The 15,748-nt window shown below is 38.8% G+C and overlaps 3 protein-coding genes across 3 annotated transcripts; all 3 read left to right on the forward strand.

Annotated features, from left to right (window-relative positions):
• The first annotated feature begins 118 nt into the window (after positions 1–118).
• LOC101307632 (cyclic nucleotide-gated ion channel 1-like) lies at positions 119–3,480 on the forward strand. Its single transcript, XM_004307921.1, has 8 exons — positions 119–228; positions 406–554; positions 797–1,301; positions 1,409–1,603; positions 1,724–2,037; positions 2,132–2,243; positions 2,403–2,651; positions 2,762–3,480. The coding sequence occupies exons 2-8, from the start codon at positions 514–516 to the stop codon at positions 3,287–3,289; spliced, it is 1,944 nt and encodes a 647-aa protein (XP_004307969.1). The 5' UTR covers positions 119–228; positions 406–513; the 3' UTR covers positions 3,290–3,480.
• Positions 3,481–6,689: 3,209 nt separating this feature from the next.
• LOC101314040 (cyclic nucleotide-gated ion channel 1-like) lies at positions 6,690–9,293 on the forward strand. Its single transcript, XM_004309082.1, has 7 exons — positions 6,690–6,843; positions 6,917–7,370; positions 7,461–7,658; positions 7,755–8,038; positions 8,200–8,311; positions 8,418–8,666; positions 8,748–9,293. The coding sequence occupies exons 1-7, from the start codon at positions 6,809–6,811 to the stop codon at positions 9,291–9,293; spliced, it is 1,878 nt and encodes a 625-aa protein (XP_004309130.1). The 5' UTR covers positions 6,690–6,808.
• A 1,700-nt stretch (positions 9,294–10,993) lies between these two features.
• On the forward strand, positions 10,994–14,051 carry LOC101308225 (cyclic nucleotide-gated ion channel 1-like). The gene is made up of 7 exons (XM_004307923.1): positions 10,994–11,070; positions 11,269–11,767; positions 11,863–12,051; positions 12,167–12,474; positions 12,573–12,684; positions 12,778–13,026; positions 13,134–14,051. Exons 1-7 carry the CDS (start codon positions 11,033–11,035, stop codon positions 13,716–13,718), a joined length of 1,980 nt encoding a protein of 659 aa, XP_004307971.1. The 5' UTR covers positions 10,994–11,032; the 3' UTR covers positions 13,719–14,051.
• Positions 14,052–15,748: the final 1,697 nt, after the last annotated feature.

The following is a 15,748-nucleotide window of genomic DNA, read 5'->3' on the forward strand; positions in this document are numbered from 1 at the left end:
TATATATGCAGGTAAATAAGTCTATATAACTTAATCTGGACATAGTTGGGTTCCATAGTCTAGCTATTTCAGATTAATCTGGTTTCAAGTTAATGATCAATTCCAGCTGAATTTCCATCTTGCAATCTTATAATGTATGCTACTTCAATTCTAGAGCGCTAATCTTTGCTCTGTAGCTAGCTAGCTACCCAGAACTACTAATTGTCTAGTTGATCCTGCTTTCCTCAAGTAAGAAAACATACTCGATCTTTCTCTGCATATATCTTCCTTAATTGGTAATTCTGTCTCTATGCTTGATTGTAAACCGTAAACTAACAATTTTCTAGCTTCCGACCACCGTTGTTCCTCTTTCTAGCACCAGTCATTGCTGTAACTAATTTTCATATTTTTTTTTTTCAAATTCAGTACTGCGGATTGGAAAATTGCTCGAGTACGAAGACTACCATCGCGATCGGCTGTGTTAGTAATTCTGAGACCATCTCATCCAGCATAACAGAAAGGCATAAAATAATTATGGCTAAACATCAGGGACCAAACAATGAAATCCAAATGAGGTTTGTTTTATTAACCTAGCAATAAGTTAGTTTTCTGCAATATATAGTACTGTCTCTTTTCCTTTAATTTGGAAAGGATCGACTTCTCCGTTCGAGAGGGTATCGACTCTGATAAATTTAGGTTACGGATTCGATCGTTGACCTTTTCGTTCAGTGGTCAGTTGTAGTAGAATTATTGCTTATCACTTATCAGACGGCTTCGATTCATTTAATTTACATTATTTTTGTTTTTCTTCTATCAGCATTACACCAGAAATGTCTTATGATTTCTATAGTCCTGAGGCTCTATGGCCACATCGAAAACCGACACCCGAACATGGACAACCTCAAGCAAGAAGCAAAAGATGGAATTGGCCAATAGTTGCCGGAATTTCTTCAGCTTTGAACCCATGGTGGAATAAGATACTGGTAACTTCATGTGTGATTGCAGTTTTATTTGATCCCTTGTTCTTTTACATTCCATACACCAGCGAGGAAAAAAAGTGTATGGGAAACGACGAAAGAGTGCAGACTGCAGCTCTGATTTTCCGATCAGTCACAGACATCACTTTCCTGGTGCATATCATATACCAACTATATGTGGCTATCAAATTTGCACTCACAAGGGTTTCAGAGGATGAAAGTTTGGTTTTTAAATATGAATCGGTATCCCGAGAGCAAATGATTCAGTTTGCAAAGGCATTTTCTCACAAGTTGTCATGGCGATCTTTCCTAACTGACGTTTTCGCTATATTGCCCATACCACAAGTAAGACATATCGTAACTCTCTTTCTAGTTATTAGCTAGAGATTGGATAATTAACTGGCTGTAATTTATGGTATTTTTAAAGTTTTAACCGACGATTTTTTGTCCAGCTGCTAATAGTAGGATTGTTTTTCAAAATCGGAGGCAATGACTACTTGTTAAAAAGAAAGATTGTGAGCGGTTTTCTTCTAATCCAATATATGCCAAGAGTCTATCGAATTTATCTTTCATCTGTCGCGATCACAGAATCTGCATTGTGGGTTAGAGGTGTATTTAACTTTTTCCTCTACATCCTTGCGAGTCATGTAAGTTTATCCATCTCACCTCTTCTCATCAATTCATTATATATGTTTTTTTTCCATTGAATTAGGTGAGTTGCTTGAGTTAAGTTTGTGTTGATCAAAAATGTTTGTTGTTAATTATAGGTAGTTGGAGCCTTTTGGTACTTTTTTTCTATTCAGCGAGAGACATCATGTTGGTATCGAACTTGCATCGCCGATAAAAATCGAACAGAATCAGAATGTACCTTTTACTGCCAAAACAGTACTGCTGCACTTATAACCCCACAATTCAATACAACTCTAGACGAGCAATGCATTCTAAAAGTTCCATATAACATGACCGATCCACCATTTGATTTTGGAATATTTTTTGATGCCCTCAAAAATGATATCCAAGGGAAAATAAATGTTCCAAAAAAGATTGGTTACTGTTTTTGGTGGGGCTTGCGAAACTTGAGGTAATCTACATTTATAACTTAATTCAGTCGGGTCATTCATCAACCAGCATTTTACAATTACTAATCATTTAACAATTTCTTCTGTGTCCGGCAGTAATTTTGGTACAAGTTTAACAACAAGTACCTATCTGTGGGAAAACAGCTTTGCCATTTTTATTTCTATCATCGGCTTGCTATTGTTTTTATACCTCATTGGAAATGTACAGGTTGGTAACCTAATCGATCACCCATATATGTTATATATGTTACTAATGTATGTACAGTATTATATATATTTGCTATTGTACATAGCAATGGTTAATTTAATTTGCTCGAGGAGGTGATTAAATTGATGGATGGAGTTATTAATTATATGCAACATGCAGATTTATATGGAGAGGGCAACTACCAGAGCGGATGAGGTAAGAGAGAAGATCCGGATCAAAAAGAACGATATAGATAATTGGATCCAAAATAATGGTCTCGAGAAGGACATGAAGGAAGAGATCATGAAAAACATCAATGAGAAGTTGGAAAAGGACATAAGTGCAGATCTGGATGATATATACTCTCTTCTTCGCCCGTATACCAGGAAAGTTGTGAAGCGATTTGTCGGCATGAAGACGCTAAGAAAGGTATGTCACAGTTCACAGTACCCTTGTTTGTGACTTGTGTCATCAGTGGTTGTGTACGTGTGTTGAAGCTTAATTACTAATCAGTGGTCTGTTTATACATACATATGTAGGTACCAATGCTTAGCGAGGTGGATGGAAGAGTTTTGAAGATGATGTGCGACTATCTGAAGCCGGTCCATTACCAGGAGAATACAATGGTTTTTGAAATGGGAGTACCATTTGATAGAATGGTCTTCATTACAGATGGGTCAATGTGGACTTACACGACTGCTACTGATCATCAGACTAGTCATTCTGGAAAAGCAACGTCAGGAGGACTAGTTCCTTCTTCGTCCATGGAAGCTCACTTCCTCGAGAAGGGTGATGCTTATGGACACATGCTTCTGCAATTAGCATCATCATCATCTTTTAAGGCGCTTCCTATCTCAGTTGCAAATGTCAAGTGCCAGTCAAAGGTAGAGGCGTTTGTCCTCACGGCCAATGACTTGAGAAACATAGTAACTGCGTGCGGAGATTTTTGGCCGGCTTTCGACTACAATGCTTCTCAAGATGAGGCGGCTGATCAGAAGGCACCGGCCGGGCCAAGGAAGCGTACTGTAGCAACATCAAATATCCATCCTACCGGCTACAGTGGGTGATGCCTGCAAATCGACCCCAGCCTGCAGTGATCTAGAGCGCGCAATTGTGTATTTTTTACTTTTACTTAGCAGCTACAGCTAGCTATCGATCAACTCCATCCTTCAAGCTAGCTGCTACTTACTCTTATTGTTATATATCTCATCGTTTCTTCATTTGTGTCGCTAGCTACGTACTTGAGCTTTAATTGTCATTTAGATATTTAATGAATAAAAGCTGAGGTGGCTAAATTATAACTTTTTGATATCTAGTTAACGGACAAGATTGGAAGTCAAGGACAACCAAGGATAGGGATCAGCCAAGGAGAGGATCCTGATCCCCCAAAGTGAAGATTTCTCTCACCGCTGCCATAGCCGGAAAATTCTTCAATTAGAGTTTTAGACTACTACCCCTCAGACCACTGCCGGAAGCTTTCCTTTTCTTCATCCTCTCATTTTTCTTCCTCCCGTCACCGAGAACCTCGATCTGCTATCACCTTCTCTCTGCTTCATCCTCTCTTTTCTATTTCTTTTCAATTAGTTTCAAATTCGGTTGGTTGGATCAATCTCGAATTGGAATCGCGATTCCAAGGCATCTCTCATAGATCAGGTAAATTGAAGAAAATAAGGAGGAAGAGATCAGATTCTAACTTAGACAAACGTATCCAATCAATGATTCACGTTTCCACGACGTATCCAATCCAACGATTCGCGTTTCCGCGCCGTATCCAATCCAACGATACGCGTTTCGACGCCGTATCAAAAGGGTATATATGTGGAAAAAGCGTTGCCGTTCGTTTCGGAACGCGAGGAAATGACGTTTCGGTGCAACAGCACTGCCCTAATTTGGACGTACATAACTTGGCAATTGCAGCGCAAATTAATCCACAAGTAAAATTGAAGTGCTTCGAATCATTTGACTTGGACCTGTTCCAAACAAGTCAAGGCATTTTGGAAATTTGCATGGTTCCACGAACCATTTCAGCAAGTTGGGGACCTGGAAGCCTTGAAATGGCTCTATAAAAGAGCGAGAGGCTTTTATAGTCTTCACAAGCATTTCAATTAAGTCCCTTTTATCACTCTCAGTTGTGCAGTCGTGCAGATCGATTAAGGTGAGCACTCCAATTTTCGTTTTCTATGCTTTCATTTGAACTACTTATTTTCTTAGCTTGTTTAATACTTTCTCCTACTTATCTGACATCTGTATGTATAATGAAGTCATAAATCTTAATTATTCACATGGTATCGTGTATTTGCATGTCGTTCACACAAAACTCTTTACTTTTTGCATATGCATGCTTTTTATATTCTTTCGACTAAGGGATATTGCTTTTGTGAATTCAACGAGTGACAGATAATGAGTGGAAAGAGAGAGTCAATCCGCAGGGCGTTCTTGGTACTTAAGGACCTTTGCAGGCGTGAAGCAGACTGGAAATCATATATTGTCGCTTGTGATGAAGATGCAGATTTGAAATCCTTTGACGCCGACGTCCAAAGCCGAACCACAAAGGTCATCAGCACCCTTCAGAATGGAGGTGTCTCAACTGATTATGTGAATGAAGCCATAGCGTACGTGACAGATTTTAACAAGCACACTGTGGACGCAATCAGGGTTTGCAGAGAAGACATAACGAGTGGTGCATGGAAGCATAAGAAGAAGAAGATGGCGATGAGGAAAGAAACCTTCAAGGTGGTGGTCGAGGAGTACGTCCACAACAGCGAGGAGATGCTGGATTTCTGCTCCGTTTTGGACAAGTTTCTCAAATCGGCTCGCAACAACCATTTGGAGATTGATCAATTGATTCAACAATGCGAGATGGAGATTGCTGATCCTAAGGGAGGGAATAAGTACTTGAGGATATAGGAGAAACTGAAGAGCCTCAAGGCCACTGCACACCATTACGACTCTGCAGACAAATTAATTCAAAAGATTGAAAGCTTGCAGGCCAAGCATCAAGGCCTGATCGATAAACTGAAACTCGAATATGTGAAGCTGGGAAAGAAGCAGAAGAGCGTTCGCGCATGGAAGAAGGCGGTGATTATGATATTCATCACCACGGTGGCTGCTCAGTTTATTACTGCGGCCGCAGCACTAGCTATGGCTAATCCAGTTGTTGCAGCAGCTACAGCTGCCTCCATTGCCCCAGTAATCGCTGGACATCACTGGGCTCTTGGTTTGATAACAGAATACGAAAAGAGTATGGAGGTTAACCACATGATGCTGGACACAATGCGTGATGCAAGTGTGTTTTGCATCAAGGAGTTGGGAGACGTGAAATTTCTCATCGATAAGGTTGTCAATGAGATTGATGCTATCCTTTTTCATGATTGTTATATTGGTTCTGCCATAGAACAGCAAGTGGAAAACGCTATTAAGAGTATTAAGAGCAAGTTGGACATGTTTCTGAAGAAAATTGAGGAATTGGAGAAGAAAGGAGAGACTTGCAGCTACGAGGTAATAGAATCAAGGGGTAAGGTGGTGAGGAGCATGAAAGCATAGATAGGCAGCAGCATGATTCTTTCACTCTTATTTTCGTAGAGATTCTTTAGGAGTATCTCTTAACTTCCTTTTCCATTAGTATTGCTTTAGGAGGTTGAATTTGTGTTTTGTTAATTTGTATGTTGGTGATAGTAACATTTTAGTGGCTCCGTTTTATCTTTCGAGGAGTTAGCTAGTAATGTTTCCTCCTCACTCGTATATAAAACTCGTTGTGGTTTCCTCATTTTCCTAAGGATTGGGTTGGGCCTCTTGATTAACCAAACAATGGGCTAGCTTTAGCCCAGTTAAAATGAGGGATAAGTTCATTCCTAATTTTATTTACTACCATGCTCATCATCATCACCAAGTTTTCCTTTGAGGATTTTCCTTGTTTTTATTTCCTGATGAGTTTATTTCCGATAGAAGTAAACCCAGCAAAGGCAACTACAAAGCACTGAACACTCAAGCAAGACACGGGAATATAAATCATTTCATCGATATCTATTGAAAATGTAAACTTAATGGTTTGAAAGTTTGGTATTGAGTATATATGTATATGATACATATATGTAAGTATATGACAAATGATCGCTAGGTATGCCACAATGAACAAATGAAGTACCACTCACCTTAACCCATATGTATCAGATAATTTCTTGGGTGACCTGAAAGATTTAAGTCAAGTAGCAACTTGCAAGATCAGTATTATTCCTTCTTAATTCTCAGAATAGAAAAAGTAAGCAACTCAAATTTTATGCAAGGCATTATCCCTCAGATACTTCTCATAATTTATATTTAACTTTATTTCTAAATGAGGGGACTTGTTCATGGTTTTAATAAGTAGGTCAATTGTAATCATGAACAACTGGGCCGGAACTAGCTGGGATGGTTGGCAATAATAATTCATCAATATTGATGTAGTAATCTTACGACAAGGTCTTCGTCAACGACCATTACCTACCACATATGAACAAGAGCTACACAAATCCTTGTTATAAAGTCCTACAATTATACCCGAATTCCATCAGTTTTAATTTCTTTGCATCATCTAAACTGTAATAATCATGATCAACTCGGCGGATGAAGCCCCAGAAGTTAGGTTAGTTTCTTTGCATGCAAGCTAGCTCTTGTTCCTTTCTGTTTCTGACTGCAATTCCCATATTCTACACCAGTTTCACAGGCACAGGTTACACAACTCAATATGGACAACGTTGGAGACCATCAGAAATGAAGAAAACGAAAAGGAGATTCAGTCCGTGGTGGACTAGTTTCTGGGTTCGGGGTTCATGGTGGGATTCCATATTTGTAGCCTCGTGTGTTATCGCAGTCTCACTGGATCCACTCTTCTTTTACATTCCTATCATCGATAGGGAAAGGAAGTGCCTTCAAGCAGACATACAATTGAGAACTGCAACTATCATTTTGCGATCACTCATGGATATCACTTTTATAGTGCATATTATCTATCAGATTCGTGAAGCTATGATCGCTGCAGCCTCGGATAAGATGGCGACGCAGGAAGAATCGAAATTTTTCTATATTTTTGAATATTTTGATGCTGTAATTGACAATTTGTCATGGCGCTCTTTCATCACTGACATTCTGTCTGTTCTTCCTATCCCACAGGTAAGTTTATCGAGTTAAACCTCGCTCATATTTAGCTAGCTAGGTTTAATTACTAATGGATTTCTTACTGATTACTATTTCTGTGTCCAGGTGCTACTACTTATTGTCTTCTTCAAAATGAGAGGCCCTGGATATTTGGACCAGAGAAAGATTCTGAATTTCTTTCTTCTAGCTCAATATTTGGCAAGAATTTATCGTATTCACGTATCATCCAAAATACTTAGAAAGAGCCATGGAATATGGATTAAAGGACTATTCAATTTCTTTCTCTATATTTTTGCAAGTCATGTGAGTTTATTTTCACTGTGTTCTTTATTAATTCTTTTTTCTTTTTAAGATCGAGTTTCAAAAAGTTATCTTACTTAGTGTTGTCTTTTATTACAGGTACTTGGAGCCTTTTGGTATTTCTTTTCGATTCAACGAGAGACATCATGTTGGCATCGAAAATGCGGTGACAATTGTATAAGTAACTTTTATTGTGATGACTACAAAAATTCCACAGATATGGTGACACTCGTAACACAGCTAAATGCATCATGCCCTATAATTGCCGATGGACCATTTGATTTCGGAATATTTCTTGATTCCCTAAAGTCCAATAACACAGTATCAACTAACTTTTCACAAAAGTTATGTTACTGTTTCTGGTGGGGTTTGCGAAATTTGAGGTTTGCATATATTAATTTGTTGATTAAAGCTAATGATTAATTGTATACAATTAGTTGAATATCAATCTTACATTAGTATATGATTTATATCATGTTTTTTGTCCATACGTATGTAACAATTTTTAAAGCATATGCTTGATCATATGATTGGTTCTTTGCAGTAATTTTGGCACGAACCTTGTAACAAGTGACTACGTATGGGAGAATTTATTCGCAATTCTTATTTCTATCATTGGCTTGTTACTATTTTTGTACCTCATAGGAAATGTGCAGGTCGGCAATCAATCTATCTATCTATCTATATATCAATTTCCTTGGTTGGACAGGATTGGGAGGATCAAGCTAATCAAACTAAACTTAATTTTTCAATTCTATGCAGACATTTATGTCTATGGAAACTGAAAAGTCAGAGGAGATAAGAAGGAAGATCAAATCAAAAGAGCAAGATATGAAAGTGTGGATGGAGAAGAATTGCCTCCCTGAGAATTTGAGGAAAGAAATCATGGTAAAGATAAGAGAAAAATTAGAACAAGACAAGCACGCCGACGTGGAGAATCTGTTCTCCATTCTTCCCTGGGCAACCAAAAAATCGCTCAAGCGTGTTCTCTGCATGAGTACTCTAAGAAAAGTAAGACTCTCATATTAATACTCATCACTCCGTTTCTTTGTTAGATTTTCATATATATGATGTCTACGTATATGTTTGTAGGTACCAATACTTAAAGGTATGAATCCAAAGGTGTTGAAAATGATATGCGACTATCTAAAGCCTGTGATATACCCTGAGAATAGCTATGTTGCCAAGGTGGATGAACCAGTTGATCGAATGGTGCTCGTCACAGAAGGAACTATGTGGATCTACTCGTCGAATAGTACTGGTACTTCTGCATCTAATAAGATTCACAGGACGGTTGAGAACGGTGGTATTTATGGAGATGAACAGCTTTTGAGTTGGGTGTCGAAGAACATGCAACACGTCTCGCTTGCAACCATCCCGATCTCAACAGAAAATGTGAAATGTCACACGAGAGTGGAAGGGTTTGCTATCACGGCCACGGACTTGAAAGCAGTTGCCACCAAGTGCAAAATGTACTGGAACTACGACGATCCTCGAGAGAAACAGAGGGTGGCGAGCTCTACCATAGGAATGTCGTTTCGTCGAAACCGCAGTAACCCGAATAGGCCGGCTACCGTTGGAGTAGGAGCTGCGACCTCGCCAAGAACACGAATTGAGTATCTGCAGAAGAGAACCTAATGCCTAGGGTGCGCCCAAGCTAGCTAGTCATGTAGTGCCCTAGTAGCTAGTTATACGCATGTAGGACTAATATTATATGTTCTGTTCAATAAGCGAAGAACTTTCAGAACGAGATATTCACTTATATTGGTCCTGAATCCTGATTAATTAATTTGGAACATTCATAAGAGAATTGCAAGTATCTGAATTCTGAAAGCCAAGTTGGTCATCATTCTTAGACTCTTAGGTAACAGAATTCAAGCATGATGTTTACCCAACTAGTACAATACTGTACATGTAGTTCTTTTGACTTCTTCCCAATGATATACTAAGCATAATGTTTAGCCAAATATCAATTGGGAAGCAATTTGTGGGATAAGATCCATCTGTATGACTCTTCGATCTATACATGCAAAGACAGCAAGTTGAATTAGTAGTATAATGCAATTGTCAATTAATTGTTAGTCTAATATCAATTTGCATTTTAGACTTGAGAGTAGTTTATATATCTTCGTTCAATTCATGATTGCTCAGTATCCTATTCTAGGTAAGTCAATTAACAACTTGCAAGATTCAGAGGCTATATGAGAATGTATGACGACGTCAGAATGTATATGCAAATTCTGGAAATCCAAGTATAATCATTAGTGTACAAAACAAAGGTGAACTTTTTCTTTCAAAACATCAACACCTAGAACCTCTCAATTGTTGGCGGTGATGGCGAAAGCAATATTAGCGATCATAGATGGTGGATGTTAGATTTGTTAGTTTTGTTGCATTTTTAATATCGGTTGTAGGGTCTACGACTTATAGTTTAGTGAGTTATATGTTTTCTTACGCTCTTTCTAGTTTGATCGAGTTGAAGACTCATACTCTTTATTATCAGTTGTTTTCCGGCCTTGTTGTTGTAGGCTTTGTAATTAGGTTTGTTCCATGATTAATGAAATATTCATTTCTCTCCAAAAATAAAAAAGAGTGCGAAAGCAGCTAGACTACTCCAAACTCCGAAGTATATAGCTACCTTCGTAGACATGCAATTACCAATTCCCAGCAAGCTTCAAGTTTAGAGATTCATGATCTGGATTTAACTGAAGCACTAACAGCGTAATTTTGAAGTAAAAGATATGAAGCAATTAACCAACATGGCATCAAACTTTGAAAATACATATATCCTTGATCAAGCCTGGCAGTATTGCCTCTTAGCTTGTTGCAGCAGCCGCCCCCTGATTTGAAGGTTCCGGCCACTTGAGAGGTAACTTGATTTTGTTTTAATCTTCATATAGTACTGGAAGTGGCAACCCCAGTTGTCAAGTACTAGAGTTTCAACGGATCAATAGACATCAGTAATGGTTCAACTAATCCAGAAAGTTAATTGACATTAGTAATTGTTAATTGACAGGAGATGAAGATTAATAATACAAGCTCCAATGAAACGATCACGATCACCTCATGTTTCATGCCCTCGTTTATATATGTATATTTTTTTTTCTTCAACTTGAATCGTCTAACCCGGCAAGCTGACCTTCTTTTCTTTTTCTAGTTATTTATATATCGACCTAATGCTTCGTATATGTCTATAAAACTGAGTGTGAACAACGTTGTCTGACATAGTAACCAATACCATCCTATTTCAGTTTTGGTTGCAAATTTTAACTAGATTTTCTCTCTCAAAGAGAAAACACTAAACCTAAGTTCCATTTTAGTTTCATAACTTAATAACCTGTCCATCACAGATACTTATATAATCAGGGTCTTGCGTTATGGCTGTTCATCCAGACGACAGCAGTTTCATGATAAGGTAAGCTTCTAAGAGAGCCAAATTGTTCCTGATTGCTTCAACAAATTGTCAGTGATTTTTGTTTTCTTTTCGCTTCTAGTCTCTAAAGAACTTCAATATGCTAATTTGAAGGCGAAACGAAAGCTGGCTCGCACCCTTTTCTTAATTAGTTCCCCATCTCATTGCTTCGATCAACTAATATGTTTGTTTCTGCATCAGCATTACAGAAGGTTACGAGTTAGACAGCAAAGGGAGGCTGCAATCTCCTAAGACTCCTGCGATCAATGGAGGACATTCAATATTGTCACAGACAAATTGGCCTACCTTTAAGGAATTCTTTGACCCCCAAGGGGCCTTCATTGGAATGTGGTACAAGATATTCGTGATTTCATGTCTGATTTCAGTAACCACAGACCCTTTGTTCTTCTATATCCCCTACATCAACAAAGACAAAAAGTGCATTAGTAGAGACAAGAGTGCGGGCACTGCATCTCTAGTCCTCCGATCACTCACCGATATGACTTTCATAACGCATATCCTACATGAAATTCGTGTTTGTAGTAACATAGTGGTGTCTGAGATATCAAAAAGAGGGAAGCCAGGTTGGGTATGGGAAAAGGCAGAGTTGCTTGACTTTGCCAAGGCAATATCTCAGAAGATATCCTGGTTATCTATCTCCATCATAATAGACTTCATAGCAGTTCTTCCCATCCCACAAGTAAGACATAACATCTTCTCCTATATGCTTATACGTACACTGTTAGTTCTCGGTTTTGAGCCTAGCTAATACTTGAACTGTGTCAACTTGCGAAGGTGGCAATGTTTGTTTTCTTTCTGAAAATGGATGGCATTGAGCACAAAAGGAAGATTTTGAACGTGTTCCTTCTCTTCCAATATATTCCAAAGATCTGTAGAATCTACCTTTCGTGTAAAGAACTCAAACAAACCGGAATATGGGCTAGAGCTGCTTTCAATTTTTTCCTCTACATCCTCGCCAGTCATGTAAGTTTAATCATTAACCACATATATACTGCAGTAATCATTCACTTTAACTTAGTTTCTAGTACTTACTGCTTCACTGAGTTTTCTAGTAATTGATTAATTTGTTGAATTTTAGGTACTTGGAGCCTTTTGGTATTTCCTTTCTGTTCAGCGAGAGGAATCATGCTGGCACAAGGCTTGTAAAGACCATCCTGATACTATAGGATGTGCATTACCTTACCACATCTGTGATGACGGACCTAAAATTCCAGCATATGTCACTTTCCTTGACGAAAAATGCCCGTCTGTGAGTTCATCAAATACAACAGAATTTAACTTCGGAATCTTCCTCAACGCCCTCGAATCCGGTATCACATACTCCAACTCCACAGATTTTTCCAAGAAGTTCTTTTACTCTTTCTGGTGGGGTCTGCGAAATCTAAGGTCTGCATAGTGCATAACTGCATATACAGATACATGTAAACTGTGCATACCGTCATTTCATTTGCAGTGTTCAAAATTAACCATGTTATTCTCTGCAGTTCTCTTGGTCAGAATTTGGAAACGAGTACCTATGAGTGGGAAAACTGCTTCGCAATTGTTATATCTCTCATTGGTTTGCTACTATTTTTGTATCTTATTGGAAATGTACAGGTTGGTAATATGGCTCTCTTGTTAAGTTTTTAAATAAGTTAAGGATTGAAACATAACTCTGAGGTCCATTGTTGTCTGTGTTGTGGAAAACAGACATATATGCAGTTGGCAACTACGAAATCGGAGCAGGTAAGACAGGAGATGATATCGAAAGAGCAAGAGATACAATGGTGGATGTCAAGAAATCATCTCCCTAACGATATGAAGACTGTGATCATCGAAAACGTACGACAGAAATTGGAAGAAAACAAAGATGTTCATGTGGAGAATCTACTCTCTATTCTTCCCCGGAAGGACAGAAGATCCATAAAGCGCCTTCTCTGCATTGATGCACTTAAGAAAGTAAGTATATACTTCGCTTCCCCAAAACTCTTCTTCATTTTATGAATTAGCTTTTGCATGTTCTAGTTCTACGTGGATCGACGTGAGCTATGTGTGTGTGTATATAGGTACCAATGCTTCGATATATGGATGAAAGCGTGTTAAAACTGATCTGCGACAATCTGAAACCAGTAATCTACACAGAGAACAGCTATGTAATTCGAGCAGGAGAACCACTTGATATGATGCTGTTCAACAATGAAGGCATTATATGGACTTACACCACTGATGGTTCAATAAAATTAGGTTCCTCAATCACAAAGTGTCTAAGCAAAGGTGATTTCTATGGAGAAGAACTTCTGAGTTGGGCTTCCTCATACATGTCCTTCTCCGACCTTCCTATCTCGACCCAGAATGTGAAATGCCATACGAAAGTTGAAGCCTTTTCTCTCATGGCAAAGGACTTGAAGGCTGTGGTCTCCAAATTTTGGTGGCATTTCTGCAAGGCGCTTCCCGATTTGAACAAAAACAATGCTCAGCTGGAGGAGCTGGCTCTTTCTTCCCTGAGAGCCCGTCGCCGCAATCGACCAAAGAAGCATATAAAAACGAACTCCTGTCCTCGACTGACTATTGACAAGGGGGGTGAAAACTCCCTAAAACTTGGGTACCAGCGGCTATACCCTGTTGTATTTCCAAGATCAGATTCTAGTTAGTACCATAGTTACCTTAATTTGTAGGGGTGAAAAATCCCTAGAACTTGTAGTTCCCTTTTACTTTCTGTAGCAGTTGTGTTTTCGTATCGCTTGGAGAAAAACAAAACATATCAAAAAGAGGAAAAGTAATAACAAATCAAAATCGAAATCCAACGGAAACATGTTCACATATTTCAGATCCATAATTATTTGATTTCTGAGCAAATTACTCATAAGATCCAATAACGTCACAGGGCTAAACATATAGAAACAGGCCACTCAAGAGACATAAGCTCACAGTAAAACGTAAACCCCACCGATGCCGCAAAAGGAGGAGCCGTTTCGTCTGGCTGGATTTGAAGAATCACGGAGTGTGCTCACCTCCCTCCTCAAACAAGCAGGCAAGGCAAAGGCAGCTGAGTGCATCTGTCAAACGAACAAACAGACCCACACTGAATAAAGGAAATTGAAGTAAAAGATTTATAATGGTGAATTCGTGAGACTCCTACCTCAGAGTTATAGAACCGAAGTTCTCTTTTATGGTTAACAGCTCCTTCCAACTTTTCAATGGAATTGACTGGATTTTTAAAATCAACAGGAGGCCCTTCTGTTGAACATAGCAGGAAACCTATAACACCGCTGCACGACAGTAATCTCGGATTAGGAATCAATTCATGATATCTGTCCGATCCATGAATGGGAAGAATTCATTTTCATCTCAGACTGCAGGTTTCTCTATTATGCCAAATCATCCAACTGAAGTTATGTAACAAAAAAAAAAAGTAGGTTGCTACCTTGGATATGTAGGAACACTCGCCCATGTATAGTTAAATGACCCCTTGAATGTTAGCTGGCAAACAGAGATCATATCTTCAATAAGGTGTGTATGGAGCCACACATACACTCTGCCATGTTACATAGAACACCGCCAGGCCTTAATGCTCTAGCTATTGTCTCAAAAAATGGCTTTTCTCTACAAGCTCTTGAGCAGGACCTATGTCAGAAGGATACCATATATAAGTTAAGAATGCATATTAAAATCAGATGTATATGGAAAAACACTAGTAGAAAAAACCTTAACACAGATAAATGTGTGTGTATTACTCATTTATCCATATTCTGATCATCAAATCGTTTAACACGTAAGCATTTTTAACGTCGAAAAAGACAGAAGTACCAAAACGGATAACATAGCATTAGTTCAGGAACCACTAAAGTAGTTTTGAAAGTTAGGTACCAAAATGAGCAATTAATAGGTGATAGTTCTAGTAACATATGAGGAGTTTTCCATATTATTTAATCCAGCTAGTTTCAAAGGTCAAGCCACTCCTCAAATGTACGTAATCCACATGCAAGTCCCTAATACCTTCTTTCGTATTGCGTTGATTTTGAGTAGCGCAAAAACCTTCAACCATCTGGGGTGAGCCGACGACCCGCGAGTCGGTGGCGTTTCCCGTATAAGCAAACATCGGCTTTACCGTCGGTGACGAAAACGAAGCCAATGTCTTAAGCGCCCAAGCGCGAGAGGTCCTCCGGTCACGGCGGGCGACAGGTAAAGACGCGGTGGCTTCAAAGGTTCCGAGACTTTGGAGGAGGTGCCTCCGGTGAAGAAGCGGTCGGAGAGCAGCCACGTGCCGTTGAAGCGGTCGGTGAAGCTCTAAAATTAGCCAGTTATGTATCTGGCTTTTCTGAATTAACTTTATACCATGTAGTTACTAAGCATAAACTGATGGAACTAACAGCATATATACATGAAATATATATATATACATGTTCATCTACTGCACTTTCTACTTGTAGAAAAGCTAGTGATACCCGATCGAGTTTGAGAAAAGGGGCGAGAGAGGTATGCACAGTTTAACAAATGTAATTAAGGACAGCTAAAGGGCTAGAGCTATGGAGTGCTTGGAATTCTATTGATTTTAAATCCCAGAAGGAAATAAGACAAATAACAAAGACCAAATGCAAATGTAGTACTAGTGCATATGGTTCTTTCTCATTACATTAGTTTCTTTTTATTTTATCAACACACAACAGGTAACCAAACTATC

Source organism: Fragaria vesca, linkage group LG7 (assembly GCF_000184155.1).
Source record: "Fragaria vesca subsp. vesca linkage group LG7, FraVesHawaii_1.0, whole genome shotgun sequence".
Taxonomy (NCBI): domain Eukaryota; kingdom Viridiplantae; phylum Streptophyta; class Magnoliopsida; order Rosales; family Rosaceae; genus Fragaria; species Fragaria vesca.